At 46.6% G+C, this 21,047-nt stretch overlaps 1 protein-coding gene across 1 annotated transcript in view; it reads left to right on the forward strand.

Annotated features, from left to right (window-relative positions):
- Srpk1 (SRSF protein kinase 1) overlaps nucleotides 1-17,552 on the forward strand; it is a 39,251-nt gene extending 21,699 nt beyond the window's left edge. The window contains exons 9-16 of the mRNA XM_036167273.1: nucleotides 1,171-1,196; nucleotides 1,607-1,820; nucleotides 2,177-2,590; nucleotides 2,981-3,081; nucleotides 7,091-7,198; nucleotides 9,700-9,769; nucleotides 12,767-12,859; nucleotides 15,289-17,552. Coding sequence (XP_036023166.1) covers nucleotides 1,171-1,196; nucleotides 1,607-1,820; nucleotides 2,177-2,590; nucleotides 2,981-3,081; nucleotides 7,091-7,198; nucleotides 9,700-9,769; nucleotides 12,767-12,859; nucleotides 15,289-15,473 — 1,211 coding nt within the window. The 3' untranslated portion in view covers nucleotides 15,474-17,552. The remainder of the gene's footprint in view (nucleotides 1-1,170; nucleotides 1,197-1,606; nucleotides 1,821-2,176; nucleotides 2,591-2,980; nucleotides 3,082-7,090; nucleotides 7,199-9,699; nucleotides 9,770-12,766; nucleotides 12,860-15,288) is intronic.
- Nucleotides 17,553-21,047: the final 3,495 nt, after the last annotated feature.

The following is a 21,047-nucleotide window of genomic DNA, read 5'->3' on the forward strand; positions in this document are numbered from 1 at the left end:
ATTATAAATACTTCTGAAAGGAAGAGGAAGCATCATACCTAGGCTGGACTGTTAGCTGTAACATGCTCCACCCAGGGGGCTTACTTCGTTCTTGATGCTGCCTAGATTAGCCTTTAAAACTGACAGCTGAGCCAGCAAGATGACCCAGCAGGTAAAGGCATTTGCCATGCAAGCCTGGTGACTGGAGTTTGTTTCCTGGACCCATATAAAGGTGAACTTGAGAACTGATGCCATAGCATTGTCCTTTGACCCCCACACACATGCATTGTGGCACAGAGTGCCCCATGTGCTAACACAGTTTCTCTTTTGAAGTGAAAGTGACAAGTGCAAACGCGAAGCGTGAAGAGTGGGGGACTCCTGGGGCTTGTGCTGGGCTCCAGGTGCTGCTCTGCACAGCATCAGGCATGGGATTAAATAGGAACTTGGCTCTGAGTAGATGCGTGCTGTGGAGAGAGCATTTTATAGTCTTTCAAAATGTTGCCTTTGCCCGGCGGCAGTGGTGGTGCATGCCTGTAATCCCAGCACTCGGGAGGCAGAGGCAGGTGGATCTCTGTGAGTTCGAGGCCAGCCTGGTCTACAGAGTGAGTTCCAGGAAAGGCGCAAAGCTACACAGAAAAACCCTGTCTCAAAAAAAAAAAAAACAAAACACACACACACACACACACAATGTTGCTTTTAATTTCAACAGACAAAGGCAAGTGAATTTCTGAGTTTTAGACCAGCCTTGTGTACATGGTGAAATCCAGGTCAGCCAGGTCTACATAGTGAGGCCCTGTCTTTAAAACACTTCTTTAAGCCAGGTAGTCTTGGCGGACACCTTTAATCCCAGCACTCGGGAGGCAGAGGCAGTCAGATCTCTGAATTTGAGGCCAGCCTGGTCTACAGAGTGAGTTCCAGGACAGCCAAAGCTATTTGTTAAATAGAGTAACCCTGGCTCGAAAAACCAAAACCAAAACAAACAAAAAGCCCGGCTACTTTAAGAAACAACTTAAACTTTGGCCACATTCCGTGTATTGTTTGTTTTCCTTAGAAAATAATGGCATTTCCTGCAGCGTCACTGAGAACACAGGCTGTGTGAGGGACAGTCTCCGTCTGGAGCGTCTCCTCCAGTCTGCATTGGTGCCTGCCTGTGCCAGGACTCTAAACCTGCCTTTTCTCTTTTCTTTTCAGTCAGTACTGCTCCGCAGCCTAAGCCAGTAAGTATAAGCATACAGTGCTTCCGTATTTAACTTCTGGGTGCTGGGCACGGGCGTGATGTGGACGGTCAGAGCTTATGTAGAGTGGAAACCAAAGAAAAGGACCATTTCCTGCGCCATTTTCCGTGATTGCCTCCAGTAAATCTCCTCCGACAGCAGCAGCCAGCTGTGCTGGTGAGGCTTCTGTGAATAGAGGCGTCTGAGTGATCCAGCCCCCAGACTGCACAGAAGACAGAGACTTGTTAGTGTCGTTTTGTTCCGTTTTGTAACAGTTCTGCAGATTTACACTAATGGAATGCTAGGGAAAGAGTGGAATTTCATTAGGAAATAATTAAAGTTAACAGTTGTCTCCGACCAGGGGTAATGGATTAGCCACCTGAAGGCTTTATCTGTTTGTAATCTCCGCCCAGGCTGACAAAATGTCAAAGAATAAGAAGAAGAAATTGAAGAAGAAGCAGAAGCGCCAGGCAGAGTTACTAGAGAAGCGAATGCAGGAGATTGAGGAAATGGAGAAAGAGTCGGGCCCTGGGCAAAAAAGACCTGACCAGCAAGAAGAATCAGAGAGTCCTGTTGAGAGACCCTTGACAGAGAACCCACCTAATAAAATGACCCAAGAGAAACTTGGTATAAATAGAGCGTTGCAATGATGACTTCATGGCATACTTGAGCATCGGTGTATCTGTTATGTAATGTGTGGTTTCATGTATGCAGCTCATCTCTGGGGGTGTCCTATAAGAATTCAGATCTCATAATGCTAGGCAGGCGACAGTAAAGTGTAACTTGCTGTTCTCTCCTCCGAGGTGGAGACAGACTGTAGCCGTGGGTAAGGATGAGATCTTTGTCCTTTCATCAGGAGATGCCAGGCTGTTAGTCTTGTTTTTGTGCCACTCAGTAGCATTCTAGACAATGTTTTAATCTTATGAGAATTGTCCTGTTGTGCACTAGCACATACACATGCATCCTTTCTGTTTGTTCTTTAGAAGAGTCAAGTCCCATTGGCCAGGATCAGACACTCACGGAATGTGGTGTAGAGGGTGGTGAAACAGAAATTAATTGCAATGGAGTCATTGGAATCGTTAATTACACTGAAAACAGTAATAATGAAACGTTGAGGCTTAAAGAGGATCTCCATAATGCTAATGACTGTGATGTCCACACTTTGAAGCAGGAACCTAGTTTCCTAAACTCCCCAAATGGAGACAGCAGTGCTTCTCAAGAAACAGACTCTTGCACACCTGTGACCTCTGAGGTGTCAGAGACCATGGTGTGCCAGTCCTCTGTAGAGCAATCACTCAGTGAACAGGACATCAGCCAACTTCAAGAGAGCATTCGGGCAGAGATACCTTCTGGGGATGAGCAGGAGCAAGAGCATAATGGACCGCTGGACAACAAAGGTACCACACAGGCCCCGCCCAGCCCAACCCTACACGGTGTGCTCTTGGGTTCCTAGACAAGCTGCATTTTCACAGCAGGTGTCTGCTTTGGGTTTTTCTGCTGTTTGTCACAGTGGTGGGAGTGGGATACACTGTGTACTCTGGGCAAAAACTACCCCTGAGCAACATCTCCAGGTAGCAGTTGTCCACCTTACTTCCTGTGTCCATGTGTGGCTGATTGCAATGGGTACGAGCATTCCAGTCATCGCTCTACAGGGCCTTTGTGCTCTAGAAACTTGTGTCTGAGAAAGCTGGGGGGGGGGGTGTCTAAGCCTTGACTGGGAGACCTTTATTTCCCTTAGGGTAGCTTGTGTTCATTAAACTTTTATTGACAATGGCTGTTGTCTGTAGGAAAATTCACTGCTGGAAATTTTCTTATTAATCCCCTTGAGCCAAAAAATGCAGAAAAACTCAAAGTGAAAATCGCGGATCTTGGGAATGCCTGCTGGGTGGTAAGTTACACTTATTTCATTACTGTATTTTGAAATGACTGGGTGACGGGCGGTGGTGGCGCACGCCTGTAATCCCAGCACTCGGGAGGCAGAGGCAGGCTGATCTCTGAGTTCGAGGCCAGCCTGGGCTACAAAGTGAGTTCCAGGAGAGGTGCAAAGCTACACAGGGAAACCCTGTCTCTAAAAAAAAAAAAAAATGACTGGGTGAAGGTCAGTCTGACATCTGCAATTATGTACTGCATTTCACTGATGATTTCAATTTCTCTTAATTTTATCTTGGAGAAGTTGAATATATTTACCAACGTATGGGAAGGAGGCTATAATGTCAAGCCCACCTCAGTCCCCTGTTACTCAGCTTCCGCCAGGCTGGCTTGTTTGATCTCACCCTTACTCACTTGGACACCCTTGGTACCCAGGTTCATTCTCCTCCCCAGCCACAGCTCCATTCTCAAAGTGAGCATTGCTTTCAAAGTTGGAACCTTTTAAATTCATTTAACATCAGTAATTGGTATGAAAGTCAGCTGGCTGTGTAGTGTCGAGTGCCCCAGTCACTGTATCTCCGAGCTCTTGTGGCGGTGGCGTCTGACTGTGCAGTGTCCAGGCCCCTGTGCATCTCCTTTTACATAAACTTCACCCTGTCCATTCGGCAGCAGACATTCTGCACGTGCCCCAGCTTGATCTCACTTCTCAGTCATCAGTTTGCCAACATTTGGTGTTCAGTAACGGGTATTACATGGTCTTCAGACAGCTTGGGTTTTGTTTTGTATGGTGTTTTGGTTTTGGTTTTGGTTTGGGGATTTGTTTGCTTGCTTGCTTTTTTTCTTTTGTCTCTCAGTTACATACTTGTGGTTTAGAGACAATGCAGGTTTGACTTTAAATCATGGCATCTGCTTGGTGAGGTTGTCACCGATTGGCAACTTCCTGCCTGCATACCGATCTTACATGGACTGGATAGGTTTTGTGCTTCCTGCCCACCTGACCTTTGGCAGTGATTGCTTTGCAGGCATTACTCTAACTTCAGGGGAGCATTGGGGATCAAACTAGTCTAGTAGGAGAAAGCGACACCTCAGCCCTGCAGTAGCCTAGTACTGCTTGAGCTTTGCAGACACTCCCTCTGAAAGCGTTGAAGTGATTTGTGAATAAACAGATCCAACCAACCACCTGACCCCAGAGGCAGAAGTCCCAGCACAGACACTGAGATGGGGCTGAAGCCGTGAAGCTAATGAGACAGTGATGTTAAGAGCACTTACTGTCCTTGCAGAGGACCCATGGTCAGGTTGTAGTAAACACCTTTCAGCTTACAGTCATCTGTGTGTGTGTGCGCGTAGTGTACATAAGTAATACAGGCAAAACACTCACTCAACCTGGGCCTCGTCATTCTTCAGTAAGCTTGGCATGCTGAAGAGATCCCCCTGTATGGCCTGCTGCTTGTCTTCTATGTCCTGGGGTCCATACTCAGGCCTATCTTAGCCATCTCCCCAGCTTGATCTCACTTCTCAGTCACATAAAATAAGTAAATCTAAAAAAAGCCCCAACAAAACACCCAATAACTTGAAAAACCAAGACAGCATTCCCCTCCTCCATGACTGATCTCACAGAAGTGACTTCCAGTAACCATGAATTAGATGAAATCCTACACCCTCAAGAGTGGTTCTTGGTCTGTTCAGACAAGGAACACACAAACTCCTAGTGAATTCTAAGACAGCACAGACACCTGAATGAAATAGTCAGTGTGGGTGGTTCAGCAGATGAGGCTGAATGCCTAGAAAACGTGGTGAAAGGAAGGAGCCAACACCTAAGGTGCTCTCTGACTTCCATACCCATTGCCACACAAGCAATTTACTTTCTAAGTAATACCACGTGGGAAAGAGGGATTCGATAGGAAAGTAAGAAGACAAGAATACTAAAGAAGAAACAAAGTAAATACTGGCAGCTGGGCGGTGGCAGTGCACACCTTTAATCCCAGTGCTTGAGGGCAGAGTAGGCGGATCTCTGAGTTCAAGGCCAGCCTGGTCTCTAGAAAGGGCAGCCAGGGCTACACAGAAACCCTGCCTTGAAAAACAAAGGGAAAAAAGAAAAAACAACCAACAAGCAAACAAAACTCTGGCAGTGAGGAGCACAGTGAAGGTAGTAAAGCTCTTGGGAATGCTGCCTCCCCGCAGGCTGATGGAGACAGCCAGAGTAGACCCAGGAGAAGCAGAGAAAGCATTGTCGGTGGTAGCAGCAGAAAACATCCCCGTGACAGTGTAGACAGAGGAAGCCTGGGACCCAGGACACCAGGAGAGGTCTTACCACACTGTACTGCAGTAAAGTCCACAGAGAAAGTATACCAAGAGCACCCGACTTGGAATAGCAGGGCACTGATAGTAGAGATAAATAAAGCAGGCATGACAGAATGACAGCAGATTTCCCAGAAGAAACCTCTAAAGCCAGGAGTGCTGGGGATGACGGATTTCAGCTTCTGAAAGGCCGCTCGCTGACTGCTGCCCATCAAAATGACAGAAGGGGAGGGGTTGGGGATTTAGCTCAGTGGTAGAGCGCTTGCCTAGCAAACGTAAGGCCCTGGGTTCGGTCCTCAGCTCTGGCAATAAAAAAAAGAAAAAAGAAATGACAGAGTAGCAGTCCCACAAGTGTGACCTGACACACCCAGATAGTGTTACGAGAGCTGGGAGACACACACAGCCAGCTGACTTTCATATGTTAAACGAATTTAAGAGATACAACTTTGAGGGGCTGGAGAGAGGGCTCCGAGTTAAGAGTACTTACCGGCTGCTCTTCTAGAGGTCCCGAGTTCAATTCCCAGCACCCACATGGTGGCTCACAACCATCTGTACTGAGATCTGGTGCCCTCTTCTGGCCTGCAGGCACATGCAGACAGAACACTGTGTACATAATAAATCTTTAAAAAAGTTTACAACTTTGAAAGCAAGTTCTCACTTTGAGAATGGAGCTGTGGCTGGGGATGAGAAATGAACCTGGGCAACAAGGGTGTCCAAGTGAGTACCTGGCAAAGGTCCTCTGTAAGCAATAATTGCTCTTCACTGTTGAGCTATCTCTTTATGACCTCATCTGTGTCTTTTCCTGAGACCATTACTATTCAGAGTATTTATTAAAAGGTGTGTACTTTGTCAAAAGCTGCATGCTTTTTTATGTTGTTTCAAATGCTTTTGATGAACAGTGTTCTATTACTTTGCCAGTTGGGTCTGAGATAGAGCATCATGCTTGCTGGCAGGCTCCCTTACTTGCTGAACCCTCTTGCTGACTCTTTTCTTGTGTGTACTTCTGTATATTTCTGTGTATTTTTTTGTTTGCTTGCTTGCTGGGTTTGGGTTTCTTTGTTTTGCTTTTTGAAACATGATCTCATTGTAGCCCTGGCTGTCCTGGAACCCACCATGTAGACCAGGCTAGTTTGAACTCAGAGATCTGCCTGCCTTTGCCTCCCAACTGCTAGGAGTAAAGGTGTGTGCCACCAACACTGCTTCTAATTTTCTCTGAGTTCAAGATTAGCCTGGACTACATATTGAGCTCCAGGACAGCCAGGGCTACACAGAGAAACTCTGCCTCAAATACATACATACATACATACATACATACATACATACATACATACATACATACATACTTTAAGGCTCATCAGGTTTTTTATATATATTTATTAAAATTTTTTTCATTTTACATACCAACCCCAGTTCTCCCTCCCTCCCCTTCTCCCGCCTCCTCCCCTCCCTCCCACTCTACCCCCATCCACTCCTCAGAGTGGGTAAGGCCTCCCATGGTAGTCAACAAAGTCTGGCATACCAAGTTGAAGGAGAGGCTCATCAGTTTTAAAAAGTTATTTGGAGCAGCAGTAAGGCAGAATTGTTTTAGGGCTAACAGCATGAAAATGGTACTTGTGAAATCAGCTAAGTGGAAGTGTTTTAAAAGCTTAGTCTCCATTATTAAGCAACCCTGAGCTGTTCCTTTGTAAAATGTATGACTATTAAAGCTCTCTGCTCATTGAATTTCTCAGCACAAGCATTTCACTGAAGATATCCAGACAAGGCAGTATCGATCTTTGGAAGTTCTAATAGGATCTGGCTATAACACACCTGCCGACATCTGGAGCACTGCATGCATGGTAAGCCTAATCTGCCCACATCTGGAGCACTGTATGCATGGTAAACCTACCTGCCCACACCTGGAGCACTGCATGCATGGTAAGCCTATCCACCCACATCTGGAGCACTGCATGCATGGTAAGCCTACCTGCCCTATTGGTGAAGTAACTCACAGCTGTACACCAGGAACTTGACAGAAACCCTCCTGAGTGTGTCTGAATTGTTCTGGGACATTAGTTTTTGTGTATTGGTGAATGACTAATGTTTGCAGACTTAGGTTCTCTGCTGTTCAGCAGCTCCCTGGACGTCTTTGTCACTCAGCATGTGAAGCCTAGTCACCTGGAGATGCATTCTCTCTTGACTTGAGCTGTCCTTTACCACTGTCTGTCTTGTCAACTCCAAGCCAGCAGACACCATTGTTCTGTGGACGTGTATTTTGGGCTCAGAAAGGCTCTGACCACCCAGATTAGACAAGTATGAGACGTTGTTCCTGGGCCTTGGCTTTGCACAGTAGTCTCAGGGCCTGGCTTTTTTCCAACTTCTGACCAAAGTCCCCATAACCCCTCAGAGAGCGCTAACTTAGCAGTTTGTTACCAAGGGTACAGATAAGGCCAGACTTAGAAAAGAGTCTGGGAGGCCACTCTTGTTGGACTCTTCACCACTAGGGAAAACTGGGGAGCAATTATCCGCCAGCAGCTAGGGCATATTAAAGCCTGGACAGAGAAGCAGGGGCTAGAGCTGGCTGCTGATTGTCACTTAAGCAGGATTGTACAGGCTACTACTTTGCTTACCATGGATAAGTATGTACCTGATGACATTCCAAATATAAACAGCACATGCTTTAAGTTAAATTCTCTACAACTTCAAGCCTTATTACAAAATTACCACTGTGCACCTGATGAGCCTTTTATTCCCCCGGATCTCAAAAAATGTTGTGGCTGTTGCTGAAAACACAGCTGATGAGCTCGCCCACAGGGACGGCAGAGATGTACAGTTGGAGAAGGACCCTGACCTACAATTACCTTTTCTTTTGCCAGAAGATGGCTATTCCTGTGATGTCGTCAGAAACATTCCAAATGGTTTACAAGAATTTTAGACCCTCTGTGCCAGAGAGGGTTTTGCAGGTTCATACATGTTCACCAGGTACTTGGACAATATATTTTGAAGGTGCAGATTATGAAAGTCACCTTATGCGTGAGAACACAGAACTGGCCCAGCCTCTGAGGAAGGAACCTGAGATAATCACTGTGACCCTAAAAAAACAGAATGGAATGGGCCTCAGCATTGTCGCAGCAAAGAAAGTCCCTTGTGTGGCAAGTGTGCACATCTGAATTGTGCACAGGATCAAAGTATGACAGATCAGGTCTCAGCAGTAAGAGAATTAAAACTCACAAAGGAGAGGATTTGCTATGTCTTGTGATGCAGGAGCCCAGGACCATTCTGGGCTACATAGTCAAGATACATATATATGCATACATACACACACACACACACACACACACACACACACACACACACACACTTTTTTTTTTGTTAAGCATTGAAATTAGGGAAATCTCAGTGTTCTATAATCTGAGGTGTGGATTCCATTTCTAGACGATTTCAGATTCCAACACTGGAGGGAGCTGCTCTTCCATGATTTGTATGTGGACTCCCTAATACCCACTTGAGCCCTTTGCTGGCCACAGAGGGAAACTCTAGGGAGTTTGGAGGAGGGCAGTGTCATATAAGGGGTTCATATCTTTGGGGTAGCGAATGTCATGGTAAAATCTGAGGCATTAGCTTGTCTGTCATTTCGTACAGTTTCTTGGTGTCTAGAACACTGAGAACTTTAGTCCCACAAGCTGGCTCAGTTGGTGAAGGCACCTGTGTTTAGAGCCCAAGTTCAAACCCAGAGACGTGCATGGTAGGAAAGAACCAACTCCTGAGAGTTGTCAATACGGTCTCACACAGGATTAATAAGGAAAATCCAATTTCAATCCTGTGTTTGCTTTGTCTGATTTGGTTTGGTTTTTCAGGGCAGGGTTTCTCTGTGTTACAGTGCTGGCTGTCCTGGAATTCACTTTGTATCTAAGAGAGAGAGATCCGCCTGCCTTTGCCTCTCGAGTGCTGGAGATTAAAGGATGGGTCACGACCGCCCAGCTTAAACATTGTCTTAAGGAACATTCAGAATCTCTTCTGTCTGTGTTGAAATGCAAGCTGCATTGTTAGCTGCTGTTAACCCGTTGCCCAGTCGTCCCCACTCTGGTTTTGTGTTCTGTGGTTTCCTCTTTCCATTTTCTTTTGTTTTAGCTTTAGTTTTCTTGGGTTGCTTTTGCTCATGGGAATATCCCAACATCGGTGCTAATTGATGATTGTTTTTCTGTTTTGTTTTTTCTTCCCTCCATTTTATTAATACATATCTGTGCTTCAGAATTAATTTTGACATTTTCAAACGGTCATCTGCACTGGAGTCGAACAGCAGTAGACCTTGCACAGACGTTGTTCCTGTGGTGCCTTCATGTGCTGTCTCTCTTCCTAGGCCTTTGAACTGGCCACGGGCGACTACTTGTTTGAGCCTCATTCGGGGGAGGATTACACTCGAGATGAAGGTGAGTCTCTCTCCCAGCTGGATTGTGTGGCAGTTCTGCTTGCCACTCACTGGCCATTGTATCATTTGTTGGCACCAGAGGTCTTTGTTGTTGTGCAAGGAGTGTGTGAGAGCCTGAAAGGGGAGAACTGGGACTGATGCAAAGCTGAGGGGGGCAGTGGCGGCATCCCGGCACCAAGGAAACCTGCAGGAAGACCAGGAGCAGCCTTTCTGAAAATGTTTACAATAAGGGTGACATTCTGTATTAGGGTCCAATACAGAAGACACAGGCTCAGTTGCTGAAGTGCTTAATTGGTGTGCATGAGCCCTGAGCCCACCCCCAGCACTACTTGAACTGAGGGAGCTGGCCCATGCACTGGAGAGCGGCAGGAGGCTTGGAGCTTCAGGGTCATCCTCATCCTTAGAGTGGGTTCCAGGCCAGCTTGGGCTATATGAGATCGCCTTTTGTTTTTTTGTTTTCCCTGAGATGGGGCTTCTCTGCAGCTTTTGTGCCTGTCCTGGAACTTTCTCTGTAGCCTAGGCTGGTCTGGAACTCAGAGATCCACCTGCCTCTGCCTCCCGAGTGCTGGGATTAAAAGTGTGTGCAGCCGGGTGGTGGTGGCTCAGAGATAGTCCAGGACAGCCTCCAAAGCTACAGAGAAACCCTGTCTCGAAAACCAAAAAAAATTGTGTGCTACTGCCGCCTGGCCATCTTTTTTGTTTTTTTGTTTGTTTTTAAAAGATTTATTTATTTATTATGTATACAGTGTCCTTCTGCATGTATCCCTGCAGGCCAGAAGAGGGCACCAGATCTCATTACAGGTGGTTGTGAGCCACCATGTGGTTGCTGGGAATTGAACTCAGGACCTCTGGAAGAGCAGTTAGTGCTCTTAACCTCTGAGCCATCTCTCCAGCCCCATCCTTTTTAAGGAAAGAAATACTAACGATCTCTGACAGTCCCCAGCTGGTTGACTTAGACTTACTTGGCAGCTTTGGGTGGGCGGTTGGGTTGGTCTCAACATCTACCTGTCCTCCTTTAAAGAGCAGCGGCTTTCCCACAGCTTCAATTTGACCCATGTTGACTTGGAGGCCACTCACTTAGTCTAATTGCAACACTGTAAAACTTGGAGGCAGAGACTATCCTCTTTAACATCTAGTATTTCCTTTTATTTTGTACAGAATTCCATTTTAAATTAAAATACAGTGGATTTAAATTTTGTGGCCCTGTAGGAAAAGCCTACATTGTCAGTGGCTCCATCTAAGAGCATGGGAAGACAGCTAGGTGCATCTAATTTTACCACCCTGATATCCAGATTCCTATGTGAATAAAAAAGATGTTGGGGGAATGGTTGACCTCTTTGTTTTTGCTGGGTTATAGCAGTGAGTGTTCAAGGTTGATGAGCAGTCAGTACTTGAGAAGGCGCTGGCACCACGACACCTGTGTGAAGAATGTGCCTTCCACTGCCATGCTTTGCTCTTGGCTTTGTGATCTGTGGAACCAAGAATGCCCTCTGTTGGGTAGTGTGGCTCCCTTTGGATATTAACAGACAATGTCAGTGAATCTTGCTAAGATTCCTAAGTACTATTTAGAAAATGGCAGGTAATGTGGTGAGCAGTTGAATAATCACGAACCTGTTTGTTTTGCTCAGTACAGGTAGGGTGTGTTTCCCATGTACACGTCACAGCACACACCTTTTGGTAGAAGGTTCTGTGATGACTTCACTGTCCACACTGGTGGTCTGCTTGTTGCTTGCTTTTGGTCTCTTAGAACAGCAGTTCTTAACCTGTGGGTTTTGACCCCTTTAGGGGTCAAATGGTCCTTTCACAGGAGCCACATCAGATTTCTTGCATACCAGATATTTACATTATGGTTCATAACAGTAGCAAAGTTAGTCATGAAGTAGCAATGAAAATAACTTTATGCCAAGGCAGTGGTTGTGAACACCATTAATCCCAGCAGGAGGATCTCTGTGAGTTCAAGGCCAGACTGGTTTACAGAGTGAGTTCCAGAATGGCCAGGGCCATACAGAGAAACCTGTCTCAACAAACAAAAATAAGTGAATGAATAAATAAATACAAATAAAGGTAATGATGATAATTTCACGGCTGGGCTCACTCCCACATAAGGAACTGTATTAACAGGTCACTGCATTAGGAAGGTTGAGAACCACTGTCTTAGAAGAGCTGCAGGTTTATGGAGTTGTCAAATGCCCTCTTGTATCTCTTTTATGCACTTTGTCTTGATAAAGTGTGCTACAGAATACATACATGGATTAGGACCTTCCACTAGCAAAACATGAGAGGTCTCGATGTTCCGCCTCTAGCCACACCCCGCTGCTGTGCTGCTGTTTGGCTTTAAGAGCCACGGCTAGTGTGTGTCATTATTTAGCTTATGCTGACGTGCTGTTTCCTCTGCTTGAAGAACCACTGGACTGAGGTTTATGGCCTAAAGTAAAGCTGTAGCTCAGCCTCCACTGAGCAAGCTTGCAGTCAGTCAGGCAGGCAGGACCCTGGTCATTTGTGGTCTTCTCAGTCTCCCTGGACACCTGGGTTTACTCCTCACTTTAACCCGCTAACCCTTGGCAGTGCTATTCATGGAAAGCCTTGTTTACCGCTTCACCTGGATTCTGTGGGTCTTGCTTCTATCTCAGGCCACCTGGCACACGCTGTCACTGATAGGCAAGATGCCAAGGCCCTTTGGCCACAGTTGGAATAATCGTGGGACTTCTCAGTCTCAGGTAGACAAGCTTGAGGAAGCAGAGCTTCTCATCCCAAGATTGACTCTGGTTCACACTCAGGGCTGCTTGGAGCAGTGCTGAGGTGCTTGTCCTTGGACTGGACCCTGCATTAGACAAGAGTCCATTTCTTTGGCTTTCGGACAGGAAGCGTGTGTGTGTGTGTGTGTGTGTGTGTGTGTGTGTGTGTGTGTGTGTGTGTGAGAGAGAGAGAGAGAGAGAGAGAGAGAACCACGTGTGTCACCCCTGTTCTCTTCTTTCCCTTGAAATGCCTGCACATGCAGATCACATCGCCTTGATCATAGAACTGTTGGGGAAGGTGCCTCGCAAGCTCATTGTGGCAGGAAAATATTCCAAGGAATTTTTCACCAAAAAAGGTAAAACGAATGTGTTTGTTCCTAGTCATTAAAGGGTGACAGTGTCTAAGGTTAGAAAGTAAGTGCATCGGGCCCTTGTTCCCTAGATCTGCGGAAAGGTGAGTACTACATACCCAGTGGGTTTTGGAGAGAGCTGCCTGGTGTGGGCAGGAGCTCAGCACAGCTACACTGTTGGGCTTGGTTTGGTTTGGGGTGGTGTCTCCCTGTGTATTCCAGGTTGGGTTAGAGGTGAATGGCCCCACCCCTACGTAAAAACACAATGGAGGTTGGAGGGATGCCCAGTGCTTAAGAGCATGCACTTCTAGTAACTAAAGCCTCTGTGGGCAAGGACACTGTCCTCTCTCACCTCTGCATCCCAGTGACTGAGCACATTGTCCATACAGACTGACAACACTATAGTCCTCTTGATGCTGTTAGGAGCTTGAGATATTGTGCACATCTCTAGTCTCAGTCCTTACGAGCCTGAGGCAGGCAGGGCTTCTTCAGGTCCAGCCTGGGCTTCATCGCAAGGACCCATCTCAGAAAAGCAAAACAAGGAATAAGGGGATGGATACTATGGTAGTTGGAAGAGGGATCTTGATAAAGACACTGTCTAGTCTAGTTCTGTAGCCTAGGGCCTCACTCACCGCAGACTCAGGCAGTCTTCTGCCCAGCCTCCTCAGTACTGGGATTGTAGGCATGAACATGGAGTCTGTGGTTCTTTAGACATCAAAGATGAAACTGGCCAGGTAGCGGTGGCGCACATTCGAGGCCCGCCTGGGCAAGATCCAGGACAGGCACCAGAACTACACGGAGAAACCCTCTCTCAAAAAACAAACAACAAAAGATGAAGCTGAAGTGGAAAATGGCCCTCAAAGGGTCTGGAGACTCTTGTCTCTGTGGCCATGTGCCCTTTTCCTCAGCTGGTAACTGGTGCTGAGGAACCTGGGCAGGAGGGTCCTTAGAACGATGAAACCTTCTGAGCTGGAAAACGGGAAACTGCTCGTAAGGGTCCTTGTTGTGTGCAAAGTCAATCATGGCGTGCATGGCCTTTGAAAAAACTCGCCAGTCTCATCAATGGAAAGTGTTATTAGCATTTATCTGGGGGAGATGTTAAATAGAGAGGTGATGAGATCAAAAAAGTAGATGATTAAATCTACTCTTAAGGCAACTACTAATTTTAAATATTTTACATTGGATTGGATTTTTGTTATTTTGTAGTCCCCACCCCCACTCCCCCCAGAGCTGAGGATAGAACCCAGAGCCTTGGGCTTGCTAGGCAAGTGTTCTACCACTGAGCTAAATCCCCAACTGGGTTTTTTGTGTAGTGTATACAAATACTGTGTTGGACTCACCAAAATAGGATCAATAATGAAATTTTTGTCTGAATTTGTCAAATGTTAATGGACTGGACATTAATACAATTCTTCAGTGTGTATATACTTATTGTGTATAGTTTATATATAACTTTAGACAAAAGGGGGAGGTGATATTTTGTGTTCTAACAAATAAAACTTACCTGGGGATCAGAGGACTGAGCCAGCCACTAGTGGCCAGACAGTGGTGGCACACACACACCCTTCATCCTATCAGTCGGGAGGCAGAGATCCATCTGGATCTCTGTGAGTGCAAGGCCACCCTGGAAATAGCCAGGTGTGGTGGCACACGCCTCTAATCCCAGGAAGTGATGATAGGAAGTGGGAAGGTACATAACACGTGAGGACCAGGAACTAGATAGAAGCTTTTAGCAGCAATTCAACTGAGACCCTCGGGTGAGGTCTCAGAAGCTTTCAGTCAGAGGAAACAGGAACACTCGCTCTCTTGAAAAAGAGGCGCTCAGTCTGAGGATTGTGGAAGCAGGATCTGCTGAGGAGTTGTCAAGGTGAGGTTGGCTGTAGCTTGTTCTGTTCCTCTGATCTCTGTTTTCACCCCAGTACCTGGCTCTGAGTTTTCTATTAATAAGACTGTTTAGCAATTTGCGTTGTGCCTCTTAAGTTCCTCACTCAAGACAGGGGCAAGAGGCCTGTAGTTCTCAGCTGCCTGAGAGGCTGAACCCAGGATTTCAAGGTTAGTCTGGGCAACATAGCAAGACAGGTACCTCCAGAAAATGTCTGGAAACTGGGTGCAGCTTGGTGGTAATAGGCCTGCCTGGCTCCCAAGAGTTGGTGTGATCTGAGCAACCATTGGTTGAAAGGAAAAGGCCAGTTCCTAGGAGCAATTCAACTGAGCTTTCCAAGTGGTACCACTGAGGCTAAGTCTCCAGATTTGTTGGCATTTTGTGTATATTTGTCATGCTGTTAGCTTTTTTGTTTGTAAACCATTGCCTCATTTTAGAAACGCATTTGCTAGACTGTTGAACTGCAGAAAAGACTATGCCAGTGGTTTGTAGCATGTTTGAGCACACCATGAGACTGGACTGTGTGAGCCATGTTCTGTCTCCTCCCCCACAGGTGACCTGAAACACATCACCAAGCTGAAGCCTTGGGGCCTTCTGGAGGTTTTGGTGGAGAAGTATGAGTGGCCTCAGGAGGAGGCTGCCGGGTTCACAGATTTCCTGCTGCCCATGTTGGAGCTGGTCCCTGAGAAGAGAGCCACTGCTGCTGAGTGTCTCCGGCACCCTTGGCTGAATTCCTAAGCCCTCCTGCACTGCAGCAGAGCTCATCCGGCCTACCCTCCAGCCCTCCCCTCTGAGATTTTCCCTTTTCCCTTTTCAGGGTGAAGCTCTTTCTTCAAGGGTTTCTAAATTTTTTTTTTTTAACTCCAACATGTTCATTTGGGTTTGCTTCCTTGACCCTGTGGAAATCCCCACAGCCACTGGGCATCCTAGGTGAATTTGGCCTTAGTTGGGCTCTGCCAAAGACTCCAAGTATGAACAGCCTCACCCTCTGCCCTTTCTAAACAGCTGTGAAGATCTGTGAGCCCATCCTTTTTAGCCCTGGCTCTAAGAGTCAGGCTTTCTAATGCACACCCCGCTGCCAGCACTAGGGTGAGGAGGGAGGGTGTGGATTCTGTGGACAGCAGAGACATTAAACATGCTCTATCCAGGCTGCGGCATCTTCCTGGATTCTTTCTGTGTTTTCTATGGTCACATTTTTTTCCTGCGACTTTTAAGCTACATTTTTCAATGAGCAACAATTTGGGTACCAGTTTATCACTGTTGAAAGCACTGTCAGATTTCTCTCATCCTCTCATAACTAAGTTCCTGGAATTTTGATTCTGATTTTTAATGTAAACAAAACAACCAGTGAATATTTCCCAAGAGCCTCAGGTGTTGTGCATATAGTCCTTTCTGTGTGTCTTCTGTTGCCCTACCAGTCACTTTGTTCCACACTTCCCGCTTTGAACGCCCTGCTGGCACTTGGCTTGTCAGCTTGAGTTTACTACTTTGTAACTAGAACATTGGGGTGATCCAGATGGGAGATGTGGGTTTCAGAGCTGTACTGTCTGGGGAGTGTTCCCACATTCCAAGTCCTTCCCAGACAGCTCTTGGCTTCCATTCACAGCTTTTCCTGCCTTGCCCGAATCCTGCCCTTGATGCAGTTTCTCCATGTGGCTTTGCTGTGCTCATTTCTCAGAGGCTCGGGTGTTTAATGAAACCCTGGGTGAGGAGCTGAGGGGAGAGGGAGGCACTTTTCTTTTCCCTGCTGGTTTTACCGTTAGCCATCTTATGCTGCTATTTCCTTGTGTAATGTCAGTTTTGAGATGATCGAAATGTACTTGAGGCTTTTTCTTCTTATTGCAAAATGGCTTTGTGAATTTTGTTTTAGGCTCAGCCTCATAAACTTGATCACCCAAACATTACTTTTTCCCAGGGTGAAGTGAGCCTCAGAAGAGGGGCAGGCCTGGGTTCATGGAAAGGCTGCTTGCTAATTTATCGAGGACCAAGTGGGTCTTGATACAGCACTCTCCGGAAACAGCTCAGTTTCTAACTTGAAGAAAATCACGGAAGTGCAAGCCAAGGCTCTCCTAGCAAGCCGAGTGAAAACGGCCACTGCCTCCTTCCTGTGTGTGAGACTGGAGAGTCACCTCGTGATTGGCTCCCGAGTGAGCAGGCTCATGTAACTCATCAGCTTCACCTGAGGAACTGGCCAGCCAGTCATTGGCTCTTGATTGGTTACTCCTGGAACCAGACGTGTTCCTGTAGAAAGAGTTGTAAGTCAGGCTATCTATGCACCTATCCAGAACAAGAGAGCAGATGATACCACGTACGGCAGGGAAACCCTCCATCAGTTCTGATCCACTCTGGGTTGTCAACTGTACTGACATCTAAAGCAATAGCAGACCTACCTGAAACTGCTTCTCAGCAAATCACAGTTGCGGGATCACAGGAATCCTCGCAACTTTAAGGTGGTATAACCAGGAAACAAGCCAACAGCAGGCCTATTTTAATCATTGATACCATGGGGAATTTTAATGGGGGGAGAACCTGGAACTTCAGTTTGGAAATAAGCCCCACCAAATAAGGGCTTTCCCCCGTCACTAAGGAGCCAGAGGACCTGGGGGAGCTGGAGGAGGCAGCAGGGGCTGTCTGTCCATCCGTGGCCTCCCTGAGCTTGGCTGAGCACAGTGGATACTGTAGAGGCCAGGTCTCACTGGAGGACTGCTGTTGGCTCTTGGTTCAGAATAAAGCCCTGATATGTTTTATATTCTTTCTACTGAGTGCATTGTTTGTGTCCTTACAAATGCAGAACAATAAACAGAGTATTTAATAACCTGCTTGTGTCCAGAAGTTTCTTTTTTTTGTTGCCCAAGCAGTTAACTAAATATACAGTTAAACAGTAACAGACACTCTGGTGGGTTTGAATTAGCCTGTACTTTAGAAAGTTATTTCCTACATCCAGGAGCTGGGGACATGGCTCAGTCTGTAACTACCACATAAGCCCCACAAAAAATAAAAAATAAAAAAAAAAGACCAGGTGTGAATATTGAAAATCAAAGCCATGGCCTTTGAGGGATGGTTACAGGATCCCTGGAGCTTGCTGGCCAGCCTGTTTATCTGAGTCTGAGCAGCAGAGGAAGGCACATAGCGCCAGTCTGACAACCACCTACCAGGTGTGTGTGTGCGGATACACGTGTTCTGTCCCACAGTAGCCTTTTCCCATCGTGTGAAGGATTTTTACTGCCCTTTTGACCTTACCAAATGACTAACACAATGCAACCATTTCTGATGGAGCCACTCTGTGTAGTCTTAATGTACCTGCCTAATTCAATCTCCCTGTGCTAAGTTCCTAGAGATCACCTCAGCAGCCCGAAGAAGCACTTATTAAGGTCTCTGGTAACAACCAGAGAAGGGCTAGGCAGTTTCTTGGGACAGCCTGTTGGGCCCTTTGTTGGAGTCTCAGTGTTTGCTGTGCTCAAGTCAAACGCAGGGCCCTGGCACATTCTAGGCCAGTACTCCACCTCTGAGCCTCTTAGACATGCTGTGCTCCATTACAGACCTGTACCTGGTTTCTCCCAGAAAAAGGCGTGTCCTGATTGATTACTTGTTGGGTACTGATGAGATTGAAAACACTCGGGTTTCTTTTTGGGGATGGAGAATTTGGGACAGGATCTCAATACATAGCTATCCTAGAACTCATGTAGACCAGCCTGGCCTCCCAAGAGCTAGGATTAAAGGTGGGTGCTACCACTCAGTCCTACTCAGGTTTCCTTTGGAGGCCTTTCCTAGTTTCTTTTTTTTTAATTCTTGTGAGACTGGAACACTGCTTTTCCAGAGGAGCCAGGTTCAGTTCCCAGCCTCCATATGGCAGCTCACAACTGTAACTCTAGTTCCAGGGGATCGGACAGCCTCACACAGACATACATGCAGGCAAAACACCAATACACAGAAGTAATTTTAAAATTCTTACCTGCCAGTGTATATGCACATGCACATGTAGGGTAGGAAGACAACTTTTGGTAATTGGTTCTTGTACAGGACTTCCAGGAACGAACTCCTGTCCTGAGGCTGTCAAGGCACCCCTGAGCCATCATGTCTACTCTGGAGTGCTTTCTTTTTAATGGCTTGGTTAGGACTTTAATTTGCCTTCTGCCTTGTATTTATGGCATTTTTAGTGTTAGTCATAGAAAGTCCTTTTTCAGATACCCATGAATTACATAGTGTTCTGGGTGGTTTTGTTGTACTGTGGGTGGGCCTAGCAATACGCACCTATTGTCCCAGTACTCAGGATGGTGAAGCAGGAGGATGACTACAGATTTGATGCTAGCCTAGGCTGCACGGTGAGGCTGCTGTGTTCCAACGAGAAAGTGACCTATGTGATGCAACAAACCAATAAATTACCAGATGGCCGCCGTGGCTCTCCCTCCAAGCCGTAGGCAAGCGTAGAGCCTGGAAATCCAATGTTTGGGGCAAGCAAGCATCTTGTCATCTCAGGAAAGGAAGGTGTCCATAGAGACTCTTCTTGCTGATGTAGCCCAACCCAGCCTATCAGATTTATCTGGTGTATTGAGTTTTTTGTTTGTGTTGGGGTTTTGTTTTGTTTTGTTTTGCTTGGTTGGTTTGGTTTGGTTTGGTTTTTTGAGACAAGGTTTCTCTGTGTAAGCCTAGATGTCCTAGAACTCACTCTGTAGACCAGGCTGGCCTCGAACTCAGAGATCCTCCTACCTCTGCCTCTCGAGCGCTAGGAGTAAAGAATGTGTGCCGCCACCTCCTCCTCCTCCTCCACCACCACCACCTGACTTCGTGTTGTTTTTAACTTCTGAGTCCTTGCAAGTGTTCAGCTTGCTGAAAGAAGTGCTGAAGTTAGTGCCTGGATTCATGTGAGCTCAGAAATAAGGCCTCTGACACCGGAGAAGCTTGGGGACTGCACTCTGGAGAGCATTGATGAAGTGATGAAGCCTGGGGCCTGCTGAAGAGGATGGTTGCTTTGCAGCCACTGAGATTTTTCAAAGCTGGAGGTGGGTTTTTACATATAGCATACAATCTCCTACAGAAACATTGAGATAATTAAACCCAGGGTTGGTTTTGTTTTAGGGTTTTTTGTTTGTTTATTGAGGCAGGGTCTTGCTGGCTGACCGGAAACTCAATTATGTAGACTAGGCTGTTTCTGCCACCCACCCATACCTACTTTGTAACAAGTTTTAAGATTCTAAGCAAGGAAGTTGTCTTTGGAATCAGTTCTGTGTGGACACACATGACTGTTCCTTGTAAAGAGCAGAGCCCCATGGATTCTCATCCTCAGTTCTCCCTTTGCTAATTGGGTCTAGTTTGCTATTTTTAGTGCAGTAAGCCTTGCTCCAAGTAGAGGACTTGGCTGTTTTCAGGAAGTGCAGCTGCTCTTCCATGCTTTTGAAACAGATTTTTGTTGGGTAGAGAGGAGGGTGCCTGGGTTGGAAATACACAAGGTAGGCCCTGCTCTTGGTGCTCCGAGGTTAGCAAAAGTGAGTGTTCAGGAGTGGAGCCTGCCCTCTTCTACAAAAATGTGTGCTGCTCACTGAAGTATCACAACTGTTCACCTCAGTAGCCCAGCTGCTCACTGCATAGCCCAGCTGCACACTGCAGTAGCCCAGCTGCTCACTGCATAGCCCAGCTGCACACTGCAGCAGCCCAGCTGCACACTGCAGTAGCCCAGCTGCACACTGCAGTAGTGTAGATCCTAAAGCCGGAAGGGGTGGAGATCAACGTGGCTCTTAGTCAGGCCTAGACAACAAGCAGGTTTGCAGAGTGTTCCATATCTCAGAAACAAGACTGTTAGAGGGTTCTGGAATGTAATCTACACTCCAGCAGAATATTCTAGTCAATACCCATATCAGCAGAAAATTGAGTAGCTGCAAAAAGAAGCTTTTTAAATTTTTTCTTTGTTTTTTGAGACAGAGTTTTTCCAGTTCTGGCCATCCTCGAGCTCATTCTGTAGACCAGGCTGGCCTTGAACCTCTGCCTCCCTAGTGTGGGGATCAAAGGCATGCGCCACCAGGCCTGGGAAGAAGACTCTAAAGTGAGTCTGGATTACCAGGACACAAAAGCCTGGGCGTGGTGACAGGCAACTATAATCCCAGCACTACAGGGATAGCGACCAGGCCGCCATTCTAGCTGATCAGTAATCTGGTTCAGTGAGAAAGCCAGGCATGGTAGCACACTTTTAATCCCAGTACAGAAACAAGAGACAGGGGACTCTCTGAGTTCAAAGCCAGACTGGTCTACATAGCAAGTTACGGGCCAGTCAGAGCTATGTAGGAGACCCTATATAAACAAGCACCAAACCATGGCCCT

This window comes from Onychomys torridus, chromosome 18, assembly GCF_903995425.1.
Source record: "Onychomys torridus chromosome 18, mOncTor1.1, whole genome shotgun sequence".
In the NCBI taxonomy this organism is placed as follows: domain Eukaryota; kingdom Metazoa; phylum Chordata; class Mammalia; order Rodentia; family Cricetidae; genus Onychomys; species Onychomys torridus.